The 21,079-nt window shown below is 41.1% G+C and overlaps 6 protein-coding genes across 6 annotated transcripts; 2 read left to right on the top strand and 4 right to left on the bottom strand.

The window, feature by feature from the left end:
* Positions 1-1,244: 1,244 nt before the first annotated feature.
* N7500_009406 (uncharacterized protein) lies at positions 1,245-1,536 on the bottom strand (the record flags this gene model as incomplete). Its single annotated transcript, XM_056680547.1, has 2 exons — positions 1,245-1,322; positions 1,411-1,536. Coding segments are annotated over 2 exons (204 nt in total), but the record flags the coding sequence as incomplete, so codon positions are not given.
* An 8,316-nt stretch (positions 1,537-9,852) lies between these two features.
* N7500_009405 (uncharacterized protein) lies at positions 9,853-10,341 on the bottom strand (the record flags this gene model as incomplete). The annotated part of the gene is made up of 2 exons (XM_056680546.1): positions 9,853-10,014; positions 10,117-10,341. The coding sequence occupies 2 exons, from the start codon at positions 10,339-10,341 to the stop codon at positions 9,853-9,855; spliced, it is 387 nt and encodes a 128-aa protein (XP_056527928.1).
* Positions 10,342-10,437: 96 nt separating this feature from the next.
* On the bottom strand, positions 10,438-11,338 carry N7500_009404 (Zinc finger C2H2; the record flags this gene model as incomplete). Its single annotated transcript, XM_056680545.1, has 4 exons — positions 10,438-10,521; positions 10,572-10,721; positions 10,931-11,119; positions 11,186-11,338. The coding sequence occupies 4 exons, from the start codon at positions 11,336-11,338 to the stop codon at positions 10,438-10,440; spliced, it is 576 nt and encodes a 191-aa protein (XP_056527927.1).
* Positions 11,339-14,167: 2,829 nt separating this feature from the next.
* N7500_009403 (fungal specific transcription factor domain-containing protein) lies at positions 14,168-14,932 on the top strand (the record flags this gene model as incomplete). The annotated part of the gene is made up of 3 exons (XM_056680544.1): positions 14,168-14,290; positions 14,379-14,862; positions 14,916-14,932. 3 exons carry the CDS (start codon positions 14,168-14,170, stop codon positions 14,930-14,932), a joined length of 624 nt encoding a protein of 207 aa, XP_056527926.1.
* Positions 14,933-15,887: 955 nt separating this feature from the next.
* Positions 15,888-16,857, bottom strand: N7500_009402 (NAD(P)-binding protein; the record flags this gene model as incomplete). The annotated part of the gene is made up of 2 exons (XM_056680543.1): positions 15,888-16,517; positions 16,564-16,857. 2 exons carry the CDS (start codon positions 16,855-16,857, stop codon positions 15,888-15,890), a joined length of 924 nt encoding a protein of 307 aa, XP_056527925.1.
* A 1,686-nt stretch (positions 16,858-18,543) lies between these two features.
* N7500_009401 (uncharacterized protein) lies at positions 18,544-19,343 on the top strand (the record flags this gene model as incomplete). Its single annotated transcript, XM_056680542.1, has 3 exons — positions 18,544-18,986; positions 19,042-19,207; positions 19,284-19,343. The coding sequence occupies 3 exons, from the start codon at positions 18,544-18,546 to the stop codon at positions 19,341-19,343; spliced, it is 669 nt and encodes a 222-aa protein (XP_056527924.1).
* Positions 19,344-21,079: the final 1,736 nt, after the last annotated feature.

The raw sequence follows: 21,079 nt of genomic DNA, 5'->3' as shown, positions 1-21,079 counted from the left end.
AACGGCGCTCTATAATGTTCAAAACTATTACTTATATATATAGATATTAGGAGGGTCTTCTAACGAGGAAAGAAGAAGTAATACTACTAGAAAGATAAATAATACGATATATTTACTTTCTACATACACCATAATTTAGCTTATACTTTGCCTAGCTTTTTAACACGATTATTCGTCACCTACTTTATTAACGAAGCTCTTTCGGGAATATAAGTCCTGTATATATAGTTCGTTTTAGATTGTTAGGAAACACCACTATTACGCCTAGTATCTCTGTTCAAACGACTTAGAAATTGGGACCCGGACAATACTGGCTATATACTATTCGGTTTCACTATAGGTAATAGAATCTAGAATTAGGCCGTCCTAAGCTTAGTTCTTCCGCTACGCTCACAAAATAATTACCTGTTAGCCTCTATCCCACGATAGGTGCGTATATATGGCCGGTATTGTGTAGAAACACCTTTAATCTCTGTCTCGTGATCGCCCTTCTCTATAGTAATAGAAAGGTTAATATAATTGTGTAAGCTGAGTTCTAGGCATTACTTCACTGTTGATTTGATGCCCTGAATTAGGAAACAATCTAGATTTTTGAGGGAGATAATATAGGAGCGGAAGCTAATTTCGCTACCGACTATAAATAAGTATATAGCAATCTCGATATCACTTCTTTGACTTTATTCTTTATTAAACCTTTCGGTGTTCTAGAAGATCGATGGTGCCTAGATACGGTTACCTATATAGAGATTTTAATGGGTTGGAGTAATAACCCGAAAGCCCCGATAAGGTATAAGGATAATTATACCCTCCCTACTAATGGATACCTTTCTAGACAAGACTATACTCTGTCCACCTTTTCCAATATTCTATAGACTCAAAACCGAGCTAACTAGTTGATTAGGAGAAGCTTTATTATTAAATCTTGCGTTTTTGAATTAGGCCTATAATATAATATATATGGTTTACCCTGAAAATTGGCGGTATCCTATATATCCTATGATAGGTGTTCTATAGATAGGACACGCTTTCGATATATCAAGATGCCCTATATATAAGTTATAAAATAAGTGCCTATATAAAAGAGTTATCTAGAGATCCGGCTGTATATAGTAGATCTTGTATTCTAAAACAAGCTAGTCCTTTTCTAGGGAGAGTTGCTCTTCTATCTTTTGGTGTACCTCCCTCCCCCGGCGAACTTCCTCCTCCGCTTTTTGGCGCTCCTCTCTCTCTTGACAAAGTTCCTCCTATAGCGCTCGGGTTTTGTTTCGTAATAGTTGGATTTTATGGTCAACTATATTTCGGACGTTCTTGAAAACATTGTCCTGGTCTATTATTAGTAAGGGAAAAGGAGAGTCTTATAAGGGGCTGGTACTAGAATTGACGGCTCTGTTTCAGTTCTTTTGCGCTTACGTGATAGAGGTATAATAGGTATATTATCGATTGCTTTAATAAGTATACTCTTAAACTCTTAGTATCTATAGTCACGCCGAGGGTACCTTCGAGGACGCGAGGTAGTTGACTTAAGGCTTGGTGATCCCTTGTTATTAGGGATAATAATCGTGTTAGAATAGCCTACTATCGTGCCCGCAGGGGAAGAAACACTAATATGACTTGGCGGGATAAGAAAGGAAGAGAAAATCATAGTATAACACCGGCTAGGGAGGCCCTTTATATACGGGAGAACCCACAATGCCGATATCACTATGAAAGATAACTCGGCTGATGGTATATGGCTAGGCTATAGCGTTACACCGGATATAGGTAGGTATAGATATACGGTTCTCTCAAAATAGTGCCTATAGTTAATATAGTGTTATAGGTCAATTAGACAAGTAGGCTGGTCAAGTGTGGGGTAGTCCTAAGAACGGGGCCTCAAAAATAGAGACGATTAGTAGATTGGTATAATCCCTAACTAGAAGCTTGTTGTTCTATGTCGCTATTTTCAGCCACGGAGTTAAGGCGAGTATGTTAGGCCTAGGCCCACTCTTAGAGGACAAAAGCTGGTCTATATGATGTCCTTGCTCACAGGGCTCGCCCTACGGTTAAAACGCTGATGGAAGATAGAGAATGGGGACTTTGTCGATAGCGTATAGATAGCCATAGGTACATAGATACTATACTCAAATAGGTATATAAACTTTTAATGGTAAATGAAAATACGTGTCGGATACCATAGGTATCTAGGTATATAGATCAAATATATTTGATATACCATTATGTTTGGTAGTATAAATAGGATCTTAGTATCCTATTTATACTTACTTTCTCTTCTTCTTCTCTCTCTTAGTCTTGCTTTTAGATAGAGAATATCATTATCTTCTCTTTTATCAATACGTCTGCTAGGAGCTGTTATCGGTAGGGTCGACTGTGCTGGCAAAGACGCACCTTTTTCGAAGAGCTATTGGGTTTTGGTAGAGCAGTCTTGAAATTACGCTTGAGCTAGGATTCCCATAAATAACCTATGGATCCTTAAAAAAAAAAAAAGAATATAGCCTAGAAAAAAACCAAGTACTTACATAGATGGTAATCGGGCTGTGTTTTGTATTTTAGATAGGCATTGATATATATTATATTAGAATGGTAGTACGTTAATCTAGCGTTGCTAACTATATCGGGGTGTTTATCTCCTAGGATAGGATATTCGATACGTACGTTGACTAGACCTATAGGTAGGGAAATATGGTAAAATGATTGGCTATGATATTTCGAATATCACGTGATCGAGGTAAAGCCCTACCTAGTGAAAAGGGGAACGCTTAAGGCTGTATGCTCTGTGGTATATGGGTCGATTTAGCACTCGTAGTTTAGCTTTATACTCAACTTTTCATATAAGGGAGCCTAGGTTTACTGCCCTAGAAAGTGGATTTAGAGAGGGGTAGGAGTGTGTATTCTTAATCTGTATATATCTGCTACTTGTAACCTTATAATCTTAATGCCTATATAACACAATAGAAATAGAATAAGAGGTAAAGTCAAATGCGTAGTAAGTATTTTGATTCCTTATTACACTAGTTAATACTAAATAAGAGGAACTATACCGGGTAAAGTGAAAGCTATAGAAGTGATAACCTCTATATTATATTTTATATAATATATCAAGGGTATTTCTCTCTTCTCTAGGTAATAAGGGACACTCGGGATACTGAAATATAGAGACTTATGGCACGTTGCGAGATAGAAGCCGGGTACTGGTTGTTGGTGGGATGATTATAGTCGGCTACTATACTCTGTATGCGGGTCTCCTGTCCCCTTGTGGTTCGGTGGAGAATCTATACTTTCCTGCACTAGACCGCTATTCTTCGTGGAGTAAAACTTCCTAGGAGTTAAAGATTGAACTCCTTTAATCCTGGTGGATGGGAATTGAAGATCGATAATGTTCACTAAGCCTGTTATTTTAGTGGCTATGAGCCTATAAAGCTCTATACTGATATTGCCTTCTATATAAACTGAAGTAGAATTAATTTTAGCGCTAATAGATAGGGACTTTCTATACTAAATGGTAATCAATCCTCTGTACCTCACTATATATATTCGCCTATAGCCACGCTAACTAATAATGAATTAAGGAAAATTCGAATTGTAAACATCCTATTTGTCTAATATCATGGGATCAAAATCTTCTAGGAATAAGTAAGTAATAATCTAGGACATGAACGAAATACGTAGGTTATTATGAATAGTCTACTGTATCGACGCTAGTTATTATGAAGAACTGCTAGGGAGCGATAGATACTTCTAACTAGTTTCTCCTGGTGAAATTGAGGAACCAGAATATGGAATTTTTAATCAGAACGGGCGATTCTATTTATATAACAAAGTATCCTTAGGGTAGGCTTCTAAGAAATGAGTATTTGTGTACAAAATCTCTTGTTCCGAGATATCTTCCTTTGTGACCTCTCTGTATACTAGGTCAGATAGCCTAGTAGCCGATTTTTGTATATCCACGTTATCTAGTGATTTAAATCTATAGAGCATAAGATATGGCCTACGCCCTCGATAAGAAAAGTCTCTATAAGTAAGAACTTATAGATTTGGTAACCTCTCTGGCCTAAAAGCCTAACTCGTAAGTTTATATATCTCCGGAAGTATAGTAGAGAATTTAGACTCCGATTGATTATCTAATCCTTTATGATACCCTTTAAATACTAGCTACCTAAAGGCTCTAATATATAGTAGTCGGAGGTGGGGGTAGATTCTTGGAAGAGAAAGAAGAGCGCGCTTATTTATGTTAGTAGAAAGTTCTTTTTACCAAAATAAGTAATCTATGCTTACTAGGTCTTCTAGAGAATAGTAAAGCCCTAAACAAATAAGATTCGGTGTTTCTCTTAAGAGTTAGGTAAACAAGGGGGATTAGAACCTTAATGGTTGCTGGGTTAGATTTCGCCGAGGGGTTATCTATAGGGTATAACACAGAAGCTGTCTTAACGAAGATTTGTGATTAGATATTGAACTTAGGAGACTATTTTCAAAGACGCTAAGGAATAATAGGAATAAATCCTAGAGCCCTTCGAAAGATATAAGAAAGTTTGCAATAGATTCTATGCCCCTGGGCTCTACCGATATACTATTATCAAGATATTCAAAGGACTTGAGTCTTATTGAGTGTAGTAACACGTTATCTGATCCGAGCGCTTTGAGTAAGCCAGCTAATTCTTCACAGTTTCTTAAAGCTAGCGAATATAGGTAATTCAAAGAGAAAATAGATAGTATGATATCATAGCTATTTTCTAAGGAAACCGCGCTTAAAGTTAAATTCTTTAGTGACGGAAATAATTGTTATATTTTCCCTAGAGGAAGCGCTAGTATTTGATAAAGCAGTTTGTTTTGTCCCAGAACTCTGCTTCGTAGTCCTCTATGGCTAACTTCGTTAATCTTAATTTCCTCTAATACCGAAGCATTATTTTGGAATAATTCTCTAAGGGAGTATTCCGGGTCCTAAAAAAAGGTAGATATAACCAAGCGAAGGCGCCGAAGTCTCTTAAGTCTATATAAATTGTATATATTTAAATGATCTAGGCCTAGATAAGTTATGTTAGTGATGACCTCTAGATAAGCGATTTATGGCTATTTTGTGCTAAGGTATTCGATTACGGCTCTAGGAATATAGGTACCGAGATTCTAGCTATTGCTTCGTATTAGGATTATATGAGCTTAGTTATAATTAAGGAACTCGTACCTAAACCTTTCTAACCTACCTTCTAGAATTAAATCCAGAAGTTACTAGATTCTTAACTCCAAAATCTGTATAAACCACTTATATAGCGGCTATTCCTACCATATAAGGCCATCCGAGAGTCCCTTAGGAGAGTTAATATAAGGATAATCGACTAAAGAGACATTAGAGCGATCGTTGGGCCGCTCTCTTAGATGAGATTTGTCGCCTAGCTGATTCTCCTAGTCCTTATTATAAAGTGTACTTCTGTTTATATCTTTACTAATAGTAAGCCTTTAAGGGGAGTCTCGATATTCTAAGTAATTTTTGTCGCTAGGGGAGTTATATTCGATATCGGAGCTATTATCAGAATCATCGGAGTCATTAGAGTCATTAGAGTCATCAGAGTTATAATTATAACAGCGATAGCGAAGCAATTAACAAAACTCCGCGACCAGAATAATCTCCCTTATAAATTTAAGATATCGAGAACCCCGCTCCAAAAGAGGTCCAACGTTCAAGTCACTTAGATTATCCTCGTTTCTCGAAAGAAGAATGATTGATCGGTAAAGTCGTGGTATAGTCGCCGAGTGTAAGGCTTTTAAGACTAAGCAAAGGTTTTTTAGATCTTCCTTTCGGTAGCACTAAGTAAGTTAGCCTAGTGTCATAAAGTCAAGCTATATAGGTACAAACGTATTCCAAAATCATGGACAATATTTCTAGTGGTAAGGTATAGAGTATATTAGTAGGCCAATAGGAGATCGAGATAAATCTAGAATATACTAGAAGATATTCTCACTATATAGAGCCGAAACAAGTGACTATATTTAATGATCGGGAATCGAGTTAGAGTTAGTAATAGATCTCTATAGAACTTATCTAGGGCGTGATTAGAGTCTAGTATATGATAGCGCTAATTAGCCCGACAAATTTCCTATTTAAGTCTTCTATATTTATCCTAGATTATCGCAAAGGTTGCGCCACGAGCTAATATCGCCCTATCACAAACGTATCACTCGTTAGCTAGGCCTAAACCAAACTTTCTTCTAGATATCGGGACAAGGGTGGGTCTCCAAAACCGAAAGGGAGAGTTACTATACCCTAAAAGCTACGTATATACGAGACCTCGCGCTATGTCCAGTACCGCCTATAGGAATAAGGAAGCTGTAAGCAAGACCTTATAGTCCGGACTAGGATAAGGATGGCTCTTGGGTTTTAACCCTGGTGGGTAGTTAGACCGTCGATCGCGAACTTGCCGTGATTGGCCTATAAGCGAAGGCCGCGAAATTTGGAATACCTATAGACCACGCTAATTGGCTTATAGATATAGGGCTTCTAAGAAACAAATATAGTTCTCCACTATTATTCTGCCGGTAATTTGTTATTTATCGCTGTATTGAATTGTAAGACCTTATACTATATATCCTGTCTATCTTCCTCAATCACTCCTTACACCCGCCGCGGTATTAATCATACTAGGCTTCCTAGAATACTAACTTGTAATATGTCCTATCCTTATTGTATATTATATATAATATTATGGTTTCGAGCGTCAGAGGGGCATTAGTCCGATATATATTCTTTTAGCTAGTTCTAGAGGTTTTCCTGTAATATATAATAATAATAGGGGCAGTATATAATTTAATTAATAGGCGGTGAAAAAGAACTACGTTTGTTTCTTGGAAGCCCTATAAGTTGGGAAAAGAATAACTCGCGCCAATAACTAGAAATCAAAGATATACGGTATCAGCAACCAACAGTTTCCACCTATCCCTGTTCACCGAAGCAAAATATCCCCCTAGCCTCCTAATACTCTAGAGATCTATGCTATCACCTCCGACGCTTTAAGTCTACCAGGCGGCGGTCGGTAATAGAAGGCAAAAAGCCTTGCGATAGGCCAAAGATAGTTCGTTATCCTCGAACCGGCCATATAATAGTCCGACCATACTGGTACCCCTAGCGTGAGGCACGTTAGTGATTCTAAATTTATATAGTGCAAACTACGGGGTTATAATATTCTTGTATACGTATAAGGGCTATTTTTCTCGGCCACACGGAGGCTAGTATTACTATTATATGATTAGTTACTTATACAGACACCCCTAACCTAGTAGGGATATTGTACTTTAGGATATCTAAAAGTACAAGAAGTTTTATAGGTCCCGTTAGAGGTGATATCATCGTTTTAATAAGAGTTTGGCCGAGAATTAAATTACTTCCACCGAAAACCCCGCTTATCAAACCTTTAAGCCTAAAGTATAACCTTCTATAAACTCTAAATCACTAGATCGATAGTTAGCTTACCAATAGCGGACATTATTTATAACTTTCACCCCGGAAAAAGTAGTACTAAGTCGATAGTAATTTTCGGACTCCACAAGATCGCTATCTATTATTACTACCGCGTAGATATCTACAAGAGAATTTCTTTAATATACAGTTTTCTATATAGCAGATAAGGTTACCTCAAAAGCCTTATTTAACAATATAATTTTGCCGGCTCTAGAAAAGTTACGATATATATTGGAGAAGGAAAGCAAAGAGCTCCTTATACCTATTACCTATAACTACTACTTCACTGAAACGCTCCAAAAAACTCGGGCCGATCGCTAAAAAGAAGTTATCCATAAAGCTCTATAATCACACTTTTGTGTTAATAATCTTTCAACCTTTAAGTCTAATTTACATACTATCGATCTTTAAGGGCTTCTTAACTCTCTTATCTAGACTACCATACCGGACATAACACGTTTTGTATCTAAGGAAGTACTTGACTCTATGCTTACGTACTATAAGGTACTTAATATCTACCGCTAATTCTCTAGTTTTCTTGTTAATATTTATAATATCAATACTAGGTTACACTTAAGCGTTTTATTGATAATATTACCACTAAGGTAATTGAAGTAAAGCTTCTAGGTGAAATTACTACACTTTTTATACTAATAACCGCCTTCGAGATGCCTAAAAATTTGATTAGATAAATCGCAGGTAAATCTAAGGAAAGCTAAAGTCGACGAGAATAATTGAATAAGAAGTGATAGATCCTCGAGAAAGGTTTGGATACTTATAAGCGTTTTGTTAGAATTAGAGGCCTAGATAAGAGAAGTTAGCCTAAATTAATATTATACTAACTAAGTCTATAGATTCGAGAAATTATATTGTAGGCTAGTTTATTAAGTAATCGGGCTATAAGATCTTCTAGCTCTTGTAGCTTGGCTAATATGATTGACTAAATCAGCCGAAGGATAGTCTAGATCATTAACCCTGGACCTATTAGAGTAAGCTATTAACGATGAATATTTTTTGGAGTATCCTATAGAACCGGGACTGTTGAAATCTCCTAGCCTAACGAAGGGTGGTAGAAAAAAGAAAAAAAAAAACGGGAAGTCTGCCTATAAACTTTTAGCTCCTATCGACTCTACTGTTAAGTCTTCTTTTGAGTAAGAGAAGTTAGCTGAAAGATAGAGATTTTGGGGCTTAATAGATTTTACCACTATACTGTGTTAGAAATTTAACTCGGTTGTAGGAAATATAGTTGAACTGTGGTGCTACTAGGTGTTCGTATGATTCGATGTGAGAAATATAGAAGATCCTTTTAACTAAGTCTTATTTTTATATATGTGTATTCAAAACCTAGGGTTGGTCCAAATAATAACTAGCCCAATCTATATACCTTAGAATTTAATATCTACCCACTTTCGTTTCTTCGGGGATTTCCGCCTAGGGCGCTAGTAATACGTGTTAACGAGATGATAAGTAAGCTCCTCTAGGCTTCTAAAGCTTATAGAGTAGGCTAGATATTTATAATTGAAATCAAGTTTAAGTCTCTTCAAATGATCCTTAATATGGGAGTGCTATTTTGGTGGTGAGAGGATAAATTAAAATATTCTCTTTGATAGTTTCTCTCTCTTCGTACCTAGGCAAAACAGATATAGCCCTAGCTTTATAGGTGCGTTCCGAAAGTTTATAGGATCATAACGGAGTAAATCGCTTAGATTATCAAGATATTCCTGGTAATAGCTCTCCTATTCCGATTTATTAGTAAACCATAGGTCACATTCAAAGTAGATTTAAGTAAATCTGTGGGTGGCTTTGTAATGCCTTAAGTAGTAACAGTAGAGATATAACTATTTTCGGTGATCTTTGAATCTTGTTTAAGTTAGTAATAGGAAATCTATATCTCCCTATCGCTAGAAGATATACTCTTCAATAGACCTTCTATAGAGATAGGCCTAGCCTATAGGGCTAAGGCTATCGCGGTATAAAATCGTATTAGTCTCACTATAGAGAGACTCTAATACCTATAGAGTTCTTCTCCTATCTAAGCTCCGGAGACTAAGCTTATAATATAATATACTAGCCAAGAAGTCTCTGTGGGGTATTACCTTTCTCCTATAATAGAATATAGTTTTAGTGTAAATACTTCTATATTACCTCCCTAAGAGAGCCTAGACCTTTCGGAGCTCTTTATTATAAAGACTCTTTTTCTTATTATAGATCCGCTTTTGCTTTAGTTAGATTTCGTGTTTTTCCTCCGGCGTGGTATCTAAGAGCAACAAACTCAATTTTGCCATGGTTTGGTCAAGAGCATAAATATCTTCGCGGGCAAGAAATTTATACTCGGTTTTTGTAGGAAGGAGTTAGAATAAAGAGGAATTGCGGTAAAGACCTATTCCTCGGCGATTCTAGATATACTCTTATCGGATGGCAATTCCGAGGTAGTTTACTAGTCTATTAACCTCACTAAGAGGATACGCGTATGACTTTCTGTATATATCCCGATTCGTTTGCCTAGCAAACTTTATTCTTATAGACTCGGAATATATCTTATCTAATTCATTATCAGCTAGCCGGCGAGCCTATACTTAAAATAGACCTATACCTGCTTGCTATAAAGCCTATCTTCGACACGCCTAAATAGTAATATTTAGCGTATAGCCACTTCTATGGCCTAGATTGACCAAAGCCTTACTAAATAAATCCGCTCCCCTGGCATTTCCTTTGAAATTGTCTATATTGTGCTCAAGATATTGGCGGAAAACCGGCATATTTCTCATCTCTTCCCGGACATGAATTACCTTAAGGATCTTATCCTCTAAATGACCGACTTTCTTATACGTATCGATAGTATCTAGGATCTCGCTTACTGAACCGTAATCTCTAAAAGCTATATCTACGGCGGCCATTGGTAAAAAGAATATTAAAAAGTTAAGAAATATAGGTATATCCTCGGCGTAAACTTCGTAGAATACGTGCTTAGGAATCTCCTATTTTGTCTTTCGCTAATACCCTTTAACAAATTCGCGCTCGTAGGTAAGTATAAGTATTATTATACCATCCACAATCTCGATAGTGAGTTTAAAATACTGATATAGTTAGCTTTAAGTATTAGTTCCTTTTTCTTATTTAAATATACCTTATAATAGGCAGCCATCACATAGGCTTCTAACTCAGTATCCTCGCTCTCCTCCCCGATCTCCCGGGCTCTATGTCTCCGAGCGGTTAATTTATAAACCTCCCCTATACACGCAGAGGTAAAGTAATATAGGAGTATCGCGGCACTTAGCTAGACTCTAGCCCGATCTATAGGGTTCCCACGATACTTATAGTGATCTCGGCACCATAATTAAGTTATTAAGATAGTCAAATCATTTAGGGATATACCGCTATCTTTGTTTATTTACTTAGTTAAGAGAGGAATCTTGATCCTTAATTCTCCCACGATATACTATCTGATATTAGCCCTGACTTAGTCAAAAGGAAACTAGTACAAACCTTATTAATAGTAGTCCTTATAGGTAGTGGAAATTCAAAATTTCGTTTTCTCTTTATACCAGTCGCAAATTTCCTAAAAAACCCTTGAATTGTCTCGACTATAGGCCGTTCCTCGATCCGACTGTTTATTCCTCTTAAAACCCACTCGAGGAAAGCCCTACAAGTCCTAATATCTAGCGGAATAACGGCCTACGGATATAATGTGACAAAACTAGTAATAGAGGCACGGTTTAGCGACTACTTCTCTGCTCCCACAATTGGAATATACTCGTCGAAAATAAGTAACGTGTCACTATAACCAGATTCTATTCGTGGCAGCACTGCCCGCTGGATTTCATTGTTGCTATACTCCCCGAAATCCACCACATTGGCCATATATTTTAACGTTGGGTCATGCTTAGTACGCATCTTGCTCGTGACTAAGCGGGGTTGGAGTGGCAAAGCGAAGCTGGAGAGATGAAAATAGACGGGGAAAGGAAGGGTACTTGTAGCCTTTTTTTGGTCATGATGAGAAATGTACCTTTTGCTGTACGGGCTGAATATTCGGGTGAGGAATATTCAGGTGGGTGAATATCTGCCCTGAGTGCCCTGAATAGAGCGGCGAGCCGCCCACGCCCGAACCGTGGGCGCTAGGTGACCACGGTCATACACATGCTGTTGTATGTTTTTGTTATTTTGATGAAATTATTACGGCAGATTTTAACCGCCATCGCGCCAACCGGGTTTTTGCCTGGCAGAACATATGTAACAAATCTATAATCCCGTAGATATACGGCCCTATACCTACATAAATACTTGAATTACGTCAATTCTAGGCCTGCATGATACTATACGGTACGGCGGATAATCATATTTTATCAAGATTAAAGAATTAGAAGTCATCCTATATATTTCTGTTAATTTTAAGTGGTATTGTGAAATGTATAGGTCTAATCAATGGTGTTACCATCTCTGTATTATAGTATCCACTTTCCTAGTAATTTATATGGGCTAAAGATTACTAATCTAAAATTACTGAATAGCCGGATTAAATTAATCTCCGATATGCCGGTCTATATACTCCATTAGTTTATTTCTTAGACTAACTACGTATTAAATTAATTTACCTTAGACAGAGCGGTGTGAGCAGTGGTGCTCCTTTGGGCTTTAGATATCAATATTTCCCCCTAAAATGAGGTTCTAAGCCCGGTAGCTGTACAGCTTCCGGGTCCCAGGGGTGATTATACAGGGGTGAGAGTAAGGCGGTGCAATGGGCGGTCAACAGTTTCTATGGGTTGGCGCGATGGCGGTTAAAACCTGCCGTAAATTATCCTCTTCGTTCTAAAGGCAACTGCCCGTGCCGCCCTGCTCTTCGGCCCATCTAACATATACCTGAATGGCCTAAACACCACTGGTATAAATCAGCATATCCTACACGCCTCCAAAGCACTGACGTACCCTTCCGTCCTGGACCCAAGTTCTTTCTCACAGGCATATTGTTTTGGTCTCAAATCTCTTGTTGGTTTCTATTGGTTTTCATATGTCTCCCTAGGACCCAACGAGAATTCTGATATAACCGGACCCGCTTTCTAAGGAGTCTTCATTGATGTACACTAATGGAGAGGAATATACCACATCGTGGCTAGCAATAGGTAGGTGTGATATGTGCTGCATATTTTGCTTCATGGCGTTCTCAGTTCTCCTGACAGGTGAGCCGCTCCGCTCCCGCTGTGGAGATGAGTTTCATCACCCTCGAGGTGACTACCTTATTCCAAGCTCTGCATCTTTTTGCATATCCGACAAAATCTTCCTAGCAATGTCTCCACACAATATAAACGAAAATGAAACATACACATTCTCTGGTGACCACCCACCCAATTACTATCTAGACATCCGCAAAGCCCATAACGCTACCCACGGAGCCCAATACTTAGCACTAAACAATGCAAGGAAACATTTTGAAAAACTTCATTACCCTATGTCTAAGCCCTATAACTAGCCCTTGTATTGTAGTAACATCTTCTTATTTTAATCGATCAGTCATTAATATATAGAATCTGTAGAAGGCTGGACTACAGCGATTACTAGTCAACGGTTCATAAGCGCCAAAACTCCTTGGATGTGGCCCCGTTATGATGGGCGATCGATGGGGGCCGATGATAGCCCATAGACCACTGCTGGTTGGGCCTTGGGCCCCTATTGATGGGCTTTGCGGAACGCTGTGAGTGCATCATCCCATTTTGGTTAGTGGCTTGGCGTAGCCACATGACTAATCAGGACAATTTTCGAAGGTGGCAATGATGCAAAGTGAAAGAATTCAACTACGCGTAATGCCTGGTTGCCTGAGTATTTTCTGTTCCTATATTAACTCTGGCCTCTAATAATCATATGAAAAGAAATGAAGTCGTGGGCATGTGATTCCTGCTATAAGAGAAAGGTAACTGCCCGCTACCCTTTTCCACCAGTGCCGAGGCTGATATGAAAATTGGAGCTAGATCAAATGCAACACTTTAAGACCGCGTTGTAGCTGGTGCGCCCATTACAATGTCGCTTGTACATTTTCCCGTCGTCCACATAGGTCTCGAAATGGTCATCTGGTGAAAAAGTCAGTTAAAAATTGAAGCATTGCTGTACTAGGTAGAGTAATCACTAACAACTTGGCTCGTTCTAGGCAACTAGTGGTGCCTAGTATCACGCAGCGTATCGATCGAATTGAAGAATATGTTCTCAGTCTTGCTATAGACAATGGTTTGTGAACATTTTATACACTGGAAATTTTCTTTTCTTCTTTTTTCCACTAATGACTTCATTTTCATTTGTGAAGGAGCTGCACTACACCACGAATACGTGATACCGTTTCCAACACATGGGCTTGAACTTATCACTTCATACAACGGGATACCATTTTTTTCCATCAGAGGTCAGGAATGGGTGCAGGCCCGTACTGGAGAGAAGCTCTTCGTCAACCAACCACATGATTCTATCCCTCCATGGCAAAACGAAAGAAGTTCGTGGCCTGACCCATCGGCGCGACATCCACTCGAGCTACCAGATCTTACCATCACACAGGATTGTATGAAAATCTTCTTCACCTCCCCAGTGTGTCTTGTATTCCCTTTTATCGATATAACTTTGCAGTCGAAAACGATTAGCAATGTGTATCATCCATTACAGTCACGACTGTCAGATGGTTTTACCAGCAGAAATGCGAGCAAAGCTAGTATTTTTGCTTTCCTTGCATTTTGCTCTATAATTGAAATGGGAGTTACATCGCGAATTCCTGTTGATGGCGAGAGATATGCGGCAGAGGCACATAGGCTGCTTCCAGGGATTCTGCGGGAGCCACCGACTTTGGATGGCTTGCAGAGCTTGCTCATGCTGGTGCGTTCTGCTCCTCAGCAATATGATACTCAAACACGCAAACACCGTGCAATTCCTACAAGAAAACGCTGACTGGTGGGATCGTTAGGCGCTCTATCATACCCTCTCTGGAGATTCTCGATCAGTAGATATCCTCATCGGCAATGCTACACGCTTGATATTTATGCTGGGTGGTAACCTTTGCTATGAGGACACTGATCTTATATCACCATCACCGACTCTATCAAATCTGTCTTCTCGAGCACGTTATCACCTCCGGAATCTGTTCTGGATCTGTTACGTCCTCGATAAAGAGCTATTCCTACGAACAGGCCGCCCTCCATCTCTCAGTGACGATGACTGTGATCTTACCCTTCCCATGGGGTATTCAAACTCATTGATAGACCAGATACCACCCCAGCCGTCCGCCGGGCCAGAGGCTAGACCTTTGTTGTTTCCTACTGATCTGAACGTGAGCATAATCACATCGAGAATATACCGCTCACTCTTTTCGGTAAAGGCGCTCCGAAAATCGGACGCTGAGCTTTTGAGGACCATCCGTGAACTAGACGAAGATTTAGAGAAGTGGAAGGGTTGCCTTTTGGCATCAGACAGGATGTTGGCTCACTTTTCTAATGACACTCAGTCGGAGCCTGTGATTGACACCCGGTCGATCATGTTAAGGGTACAATATTACCATTGTGTAGCTGCGATTCATCAAGCCAGCCATCGGTGCAAAGCGGGGAATGGAGATTTTGGAGGGACAAGGAATGTCGTCTATTCTAGTCAACAACTGTCCGTTGAAGCTAGTCGTTCTTTACTTCTATTTTTACGTGGCGTTAAACATGCTCTTTCGGAAGATTACATCTGGTATGTCGCTCTCCATAATGACGTGATTTTATTCCTAGCTGACTATCATTGCGGGTTCCTCCTTTTCTACCCCTTGTCCGCTCTATTGTCAGTCTTTTGCAATCTGCTGCAAAACCCGAACACCCCCCAAAGAGCCAAAGATTTAGAATTGCTGAGTGAGGTTTCTCTATGCTTAAGAAGAGCCCGCCTGAAGGTTCAACCGCCAAACAATAATTCTGCGGGGACTCCTGTTGGTTTCATTGCGGAATTAAATAGGCTCGCGCTTTGTGCCTTTTCCAAAATTGGCACGGGGCATTCTTGACCGGACTCCAGGGGATGTCTGTTATGATTATGTTCACTAAGGATCTAAGTATAGGCCATATGCAAGCAGCTACTCGTTAGTCAATGTGCTACTGCTTTTTTATTATCCTAGTCTTAAGCCGAGGGGAAACGTTACCCAGTAAAATAAAATTGTGGACTCGCCGACGAGAGCAGGCTTTGAGGTTGGGGGCGGAGTTGAAAATTATCTATAACGACATGTGGATACACTCTGACAATATCGAGATATTCTACTGAAGCTGCTCTAATCTTGAGATTCATAACCAGTACGGTAGACGAAGGGTCACAGAGAGTGGGGAAGAGACTTGCTGATTGGAAGAGACAAGCTCTGAAATCTAGGGAGTCATTAATACTAGTTGACTATCTTGAGCCATGACTTGAACCTCCAGGCGCCCGTACCAACAATGTATCGTCCTCGGAATTCTAGCGTTCAAACTTCAGGTGTCTGACGTAGAAATTCTTCAAGGCTCGTAGGCTTCACATCCGGAAAGCGGTCATTGTCCAGGTTACGTAGAACAGCCGAGCCGTTAATGGTAACCAGCTGATAGAAATAGCCGATATACTCCCAGAAAGCCAGAAGGGAACCCCGAGCACGGGCTTGCAAGGCAGTCTTCTCAAGGTCCTCCACAGAGCCCTTTTCAATCACCTTGACCTCTGATTCTCGGATTCGTTCATATACGGCCTTGATTTCCCGAAGGCTATGACAGCCTGACCGGACCGAATAGAATCCACCTTGAGATGCTTCCGGGGACTCAATGATAGCAATGCTAAACTCTGCTGCATTTGCTTCAGTCGTCCAATCGAACTTTTCCCGGCGTTTTCCCCAAAGATCAATTGTCTTCGCGGCAGGGTCCCAGATACCATGGTTTTTGGGCGAGAGATCACCATGTCCAGGAACGGAGAAAAAAACTTCAGCTAGAACACCAGTGAAAATCCAAATTGGCTTCACCGAGGATGTGATCGCAACCTGCTGGCGGAAGGAAAGGAACGGGTTGAAACTCTCGTGATCTCCAAATTTCACATGTCGCCAGTCCACATTCCAGCTTGACGCTAGGTAAATCTGACAATGTCAGTAAATAGGAGCGGTACGTCAGGAAGCAACCTACTTTGATACCAGCGCGCTCAGCAGCTCGTAGGAGAAGAAGATTGCCGTCGAGTGCTAGCTCCGGTCGACCCGAGTATGCGCAAATGACGGCGTCCGCGCCTATCATCGCACGATCCAGCGCAGGAATATCATAGTAGGAAGAAGAGACGACAAAGCTTTCAAGTTGGTCCTTTGTCTTGGTATCTAGCTTGTCTGGGGATCGGCCCAAGCCTCGAACCTGGTGGCCCTTTTCAAGAGCAACCCGGGCGAGATGCTTGCCCAGATTACCAGTAATACCAGCGATAAGGATCAACATGGCGAAGATGACGATCTTTGTACGGAGTAGAGTATAGGCTTTAGAAGTAGGTATGCTCGCAAGAATATTGCGATAGTTGCGGACATGACCTTATATACCTCCTGGCCTTGTTGCCGCATATCCGAATTTTCCACAAATATTGAGGCATTGTATACTGTTAGCTATGCCTAGTACCGGTAGTTTCATGAAGAATGCGGGTGTCCAAGACGGAGGTTCGGTCTCGGCCTGGACATGTTGCGGGGCTATGACACCGTTTACCACCCAATTCGCCAATGGGCAGCTCGGGTAAGCCCTCCTAAATGCTGCCAAGACGGAGGCTCGCTCTCGGCTTGTGCTGCCCACGGGTGAGTATTACGATGGGAGAATATACGCCATCCAAACTATCAAATATGAGAACTTTGGTGAAAACCTTTTACGCTAATGGTTCAGCGTACTATAAAAGTGGTGTTGAAAGTGATAAGGGCCGGTGAGCGAAAGACGGCGCCCTTTATGCATCACATCCACAAATTTAAAATGACTCTATATACCATTTCAATGGTATATCCAGCACATACGACCATAGGGTGTGGAAAACAGGGCTTCCCGTCCGCTCAGCCGTACTTAAGCCACACGCCGGTGAGTTAGTAGTTGGGTGGGTGACCACCAGCGAATCCTCACTGTTGTATGTTTTTTTTTCACTCGCTTTTTTTTCCATGGGTACGAATGGTCCTTGCCGCCCTACCACTTCACTTCAGCCCTTCACCTGAGTGCGTGAGGTTCAAGGGCGGGTGACGTGGGCCCCTCGGCTAAGCCTTCTATTCAACCTTTCTCCCCTCTGGTGCCACACGATTCCTTTGTTTGAGGGGCCAAAGACTATATATAATGCATGTAACAAATGAGAAAAGATGTTTTGTCGCGCGACTAACAAGCGGCGATCGGCTGTTTACCCGTCAGCGTAGACGGAATGATTGGCAACCATTAGCATTCGATGTTCGGCTTGAGTACGGCTGAGCGGACCGGAAGTCTATTCTCCACATTGGTCAGATGTATGTGCTTGAATTTGGGGAAAAGTCATAAGCGTGAAAGATGATTGGGTTCGTCGCAAGTTGACGGTGTCTTTGCTGTGACATCGGCTACATTTCATGGGCTAGCGCGGCACCCACTGCGACTTGGACCATCGACGCATTCTAGTTTCATTACCTCACATTCATAAGTGCCCTTGGCTCGCAGAAAATCCCCGAAGCCTGGAGCTGCTGTGGGATGACGTCGTTACATCTATCAGGGCGCTAAATTTAAGCCCAAGTCGCCCTTTCGCCGCTGATATTGCCGCGATGACCCTCTTTTGGCCAGGGACAAGTAGGGCAGCCCAATGCATTTACTGGCTCACTTAGGGAAACCTCGATGACCTTTGTCGATATGAATCTGGAATATATCGACCCCCAGATTTGATATTCGCATCTGCTAGGCGGTGAAAGAAGGATAAGGCGCAGCTTTAGGGGGGGGCTGTGTTAGAACTCGCACCACGCGATCATAGCACTGACAGCTTGGGCTGAATTGAAATGTGGCTGTCTACAAGCGGTAAGACTTCTAGTCGGAGCCGCCTACCTTTACTCCATAAATACCAACAAGTACCCCCTAGTGACCTCCAAATCTTTGACCTTCATCTCTCCGATAAAAGATTCTCGAAACCATCAAGCGTTCCCTCATATGGCCGATCCATTTTCAGTGGCTGGGAGCGCGGTAGGCGTTATCTCCCTCGGTCTCACAGTCTGTCAGGGCCTCCTGGCCTACTATGGGCCATTTAAAGCGTATGATGAGCAAATTCAAGACGTCGCAAACCGTATAGCGAATTTCGACAGCACGTTGAAGGTGTTAAAGAATGTTGTAAACAACACCCAAGTTTTCTCCTCTCCGTTGACGAGCCAATCAGCAAACGTGGCACTTGACTCTGTCTTTGATTGCCAAGAAGGACTAGACAGATTACGCAAGATGCTAGATAATTGCAATAGCACAAGTACGGGCCCTTTAGGGCGCAAAATTCAGCTCAATAGGATAACGTATCCTTTCAAACGTGATACACTGATGACACTCTTGGAAACTGTGAGCTGGCTACAAGCGCATCTCAATACCACACTACAAACCTTGAATATGTGAGTCAAAACTAGAAGAGGTAATGTATTTTATCGCTAATCCAAAAAATCGAAGCGCTATGTTGGTGGTATCTCAGGAGAAAACAGACATTGCCATTGCGTTTTCAACATCAAATGCCCTCAATACTAGTCGGATGCTACTCAATGCTGAAAAGTCTGATCAGCGCGGCATGAGTATTGAGAATAGACTGGAAATACTTGAAGATCATCTGAAACAGATGGTATGTCTGTCCTCTTATCCAAATTCCACACAAATGCAACTCTGATACTTATAATCTTGTTAAACTTAGCGAATAGAAAATAGCTGCAACAAAACTCAGCCAGTTCTCACACCAGGCTTACTCCGATCAGCGTTAGAGCACCAAAAAATACTGGAAAGAGAGTCGCATAACCAGGGAATCACCCCCATATCCCAGCGTAGTTGGGGCCGAAAGAAATGCTCATGTCGCACGACATACTTCCGGGGAGAGCATAACGCAGGTCTAGCTTCTACAAGCGGATGTGCGCTTCATACAGAAAGCAAAAAAGTTGTGGATCTACTCTATCGCAGGATATTTTGCAGATGGGCTCTCAGCATCTCTCTTGAGATGTCTTACTCAAGCACATTCGGAGCAGGAGGCTTCTCAATCAGTCCTAAACTTGAATTTCGCGCTATTGTGCCAAAGGAATCCCAAATATTCATCAATCTTCATACTGCTGAGGAGAGTTTGAGATCGCGGGATGTCTCAACTGTGATTCAAAATACACATAAGGCTCTTATAGAAGCTTTTTGTGCTGGTGAAGCATCAATGACTGATACTCTTCAAAGCGGAGACAGTATCTTGCATGTGAGTATTCCGAAGCCAGTTAACTATACATATCTTGGGCAGAGATATTCGAGATATCCTTGTGTTGGAAGTTCCACATTTATTTGAATGTCTTTCATTAACCACAACAACAGATAGTCACTAGGTGGCAGCGTTATAGTTCTCACTGGGACTCGCGTTCACGGGTTGTCTGGCGTTTGTTTATCCAGAATCTCCTACAAGCAGGCCTCTCCCCAGACCTTGTGAATTACTACGGGGAGACCCCTGCAGACAACATGATTGATTATTTTGGTCATGAAAGCAACGATATGGAGAGGCAGCAAATAACGATTGATATCTGTTCAGACTTACTGCAAGCTGGAGGGTGTATGACCCTACAATCCCTTGATTGGAGGCATCGGGGAAACATTTTCAACCCGCGCTACTACATGCACAGAGGAGATGGACGTAGGAATGATGAGTTCTTCGAAGACTTGAGCTTTCGCCTTATTTGGAGAATAGCCGATGAGAAAGGGCACCAAGGTGATTAACCTCAGAGGAAAACTCAGAAACCGCGATGCTAAATTATAAAAAAAGACATCTATCTCCCAGAGGAGCTAGAGCCTCTTATCTACAAATCTAGGAAACTCATGGCCGCACAACTGAAAAGGACGATTCATTCCCAGCAATGGATCAATACCTACACTCGGTGGGGAGATGGTCTAGCCATGATTCTTCAATCTGGTCATGCAGCTCCAGAAGGCGCCCTCAAAGCGGCATGTGAAGCGAACTGCGAGGATAGTGTTAAGATATTGGTGAACGATTACAAATGCTTCATTGGGTATGAAGTGCTTGAAATGGCCAGTTTGCATCCTAATCAGAATATTTGCAACATCATCGTTCAAGGTTTGATTCATCGCAGAAGGCAATTACAGGCACTTGCAGAGGAACATTTACCAAGAAGTGTCCAGGATGAATTACACATCGAATCCTCAAGCCTACTCAATGTCCATGCTTATGAAGCATACAAACTAATTCAAACAACTTCTGTGTGCCTAGAAGGTCTTCAAGATCACTATAGATGGTCGGTTTTTGACTGCATTGGTGTTAATTTTGATCTGGCTGAGCGATTATGGAGTGCTGGCTTCCGAGACGTGGATGAAATCGATCGTGATAATCAGACGTGTCTGACAAAAGTCTGGACCAGAACACCACCATGCGACTTAGACGTCTTCCTGCAAAAGATTAATTGGCTGGTCGGCAAAGGCGCTGATCTTCATCACCAAAAATTATCTGGATCGGCCTTGC

The sequence above is a fragment of the Penicillium coprophilum genome, assembly GCF_028826855.1.
Source record: "Penicillium coprophilum strain IBT 35676 chromosome Unknown utg000006l_segment0_segment0, whole genome shotgun sequence".
Lineage (NCBI taxonomy): Eukaryota > Fungi > Ascomycota > Eurotiomycetes > Eurotiales > Aspergillaceae > Penicillium > Penicillium coprophilum.
The sequence above is the reverse complement of the archived record's forward strand: the minus strand, read 5'-3'. Positions and strand labels throughout refer to the sequence as shown.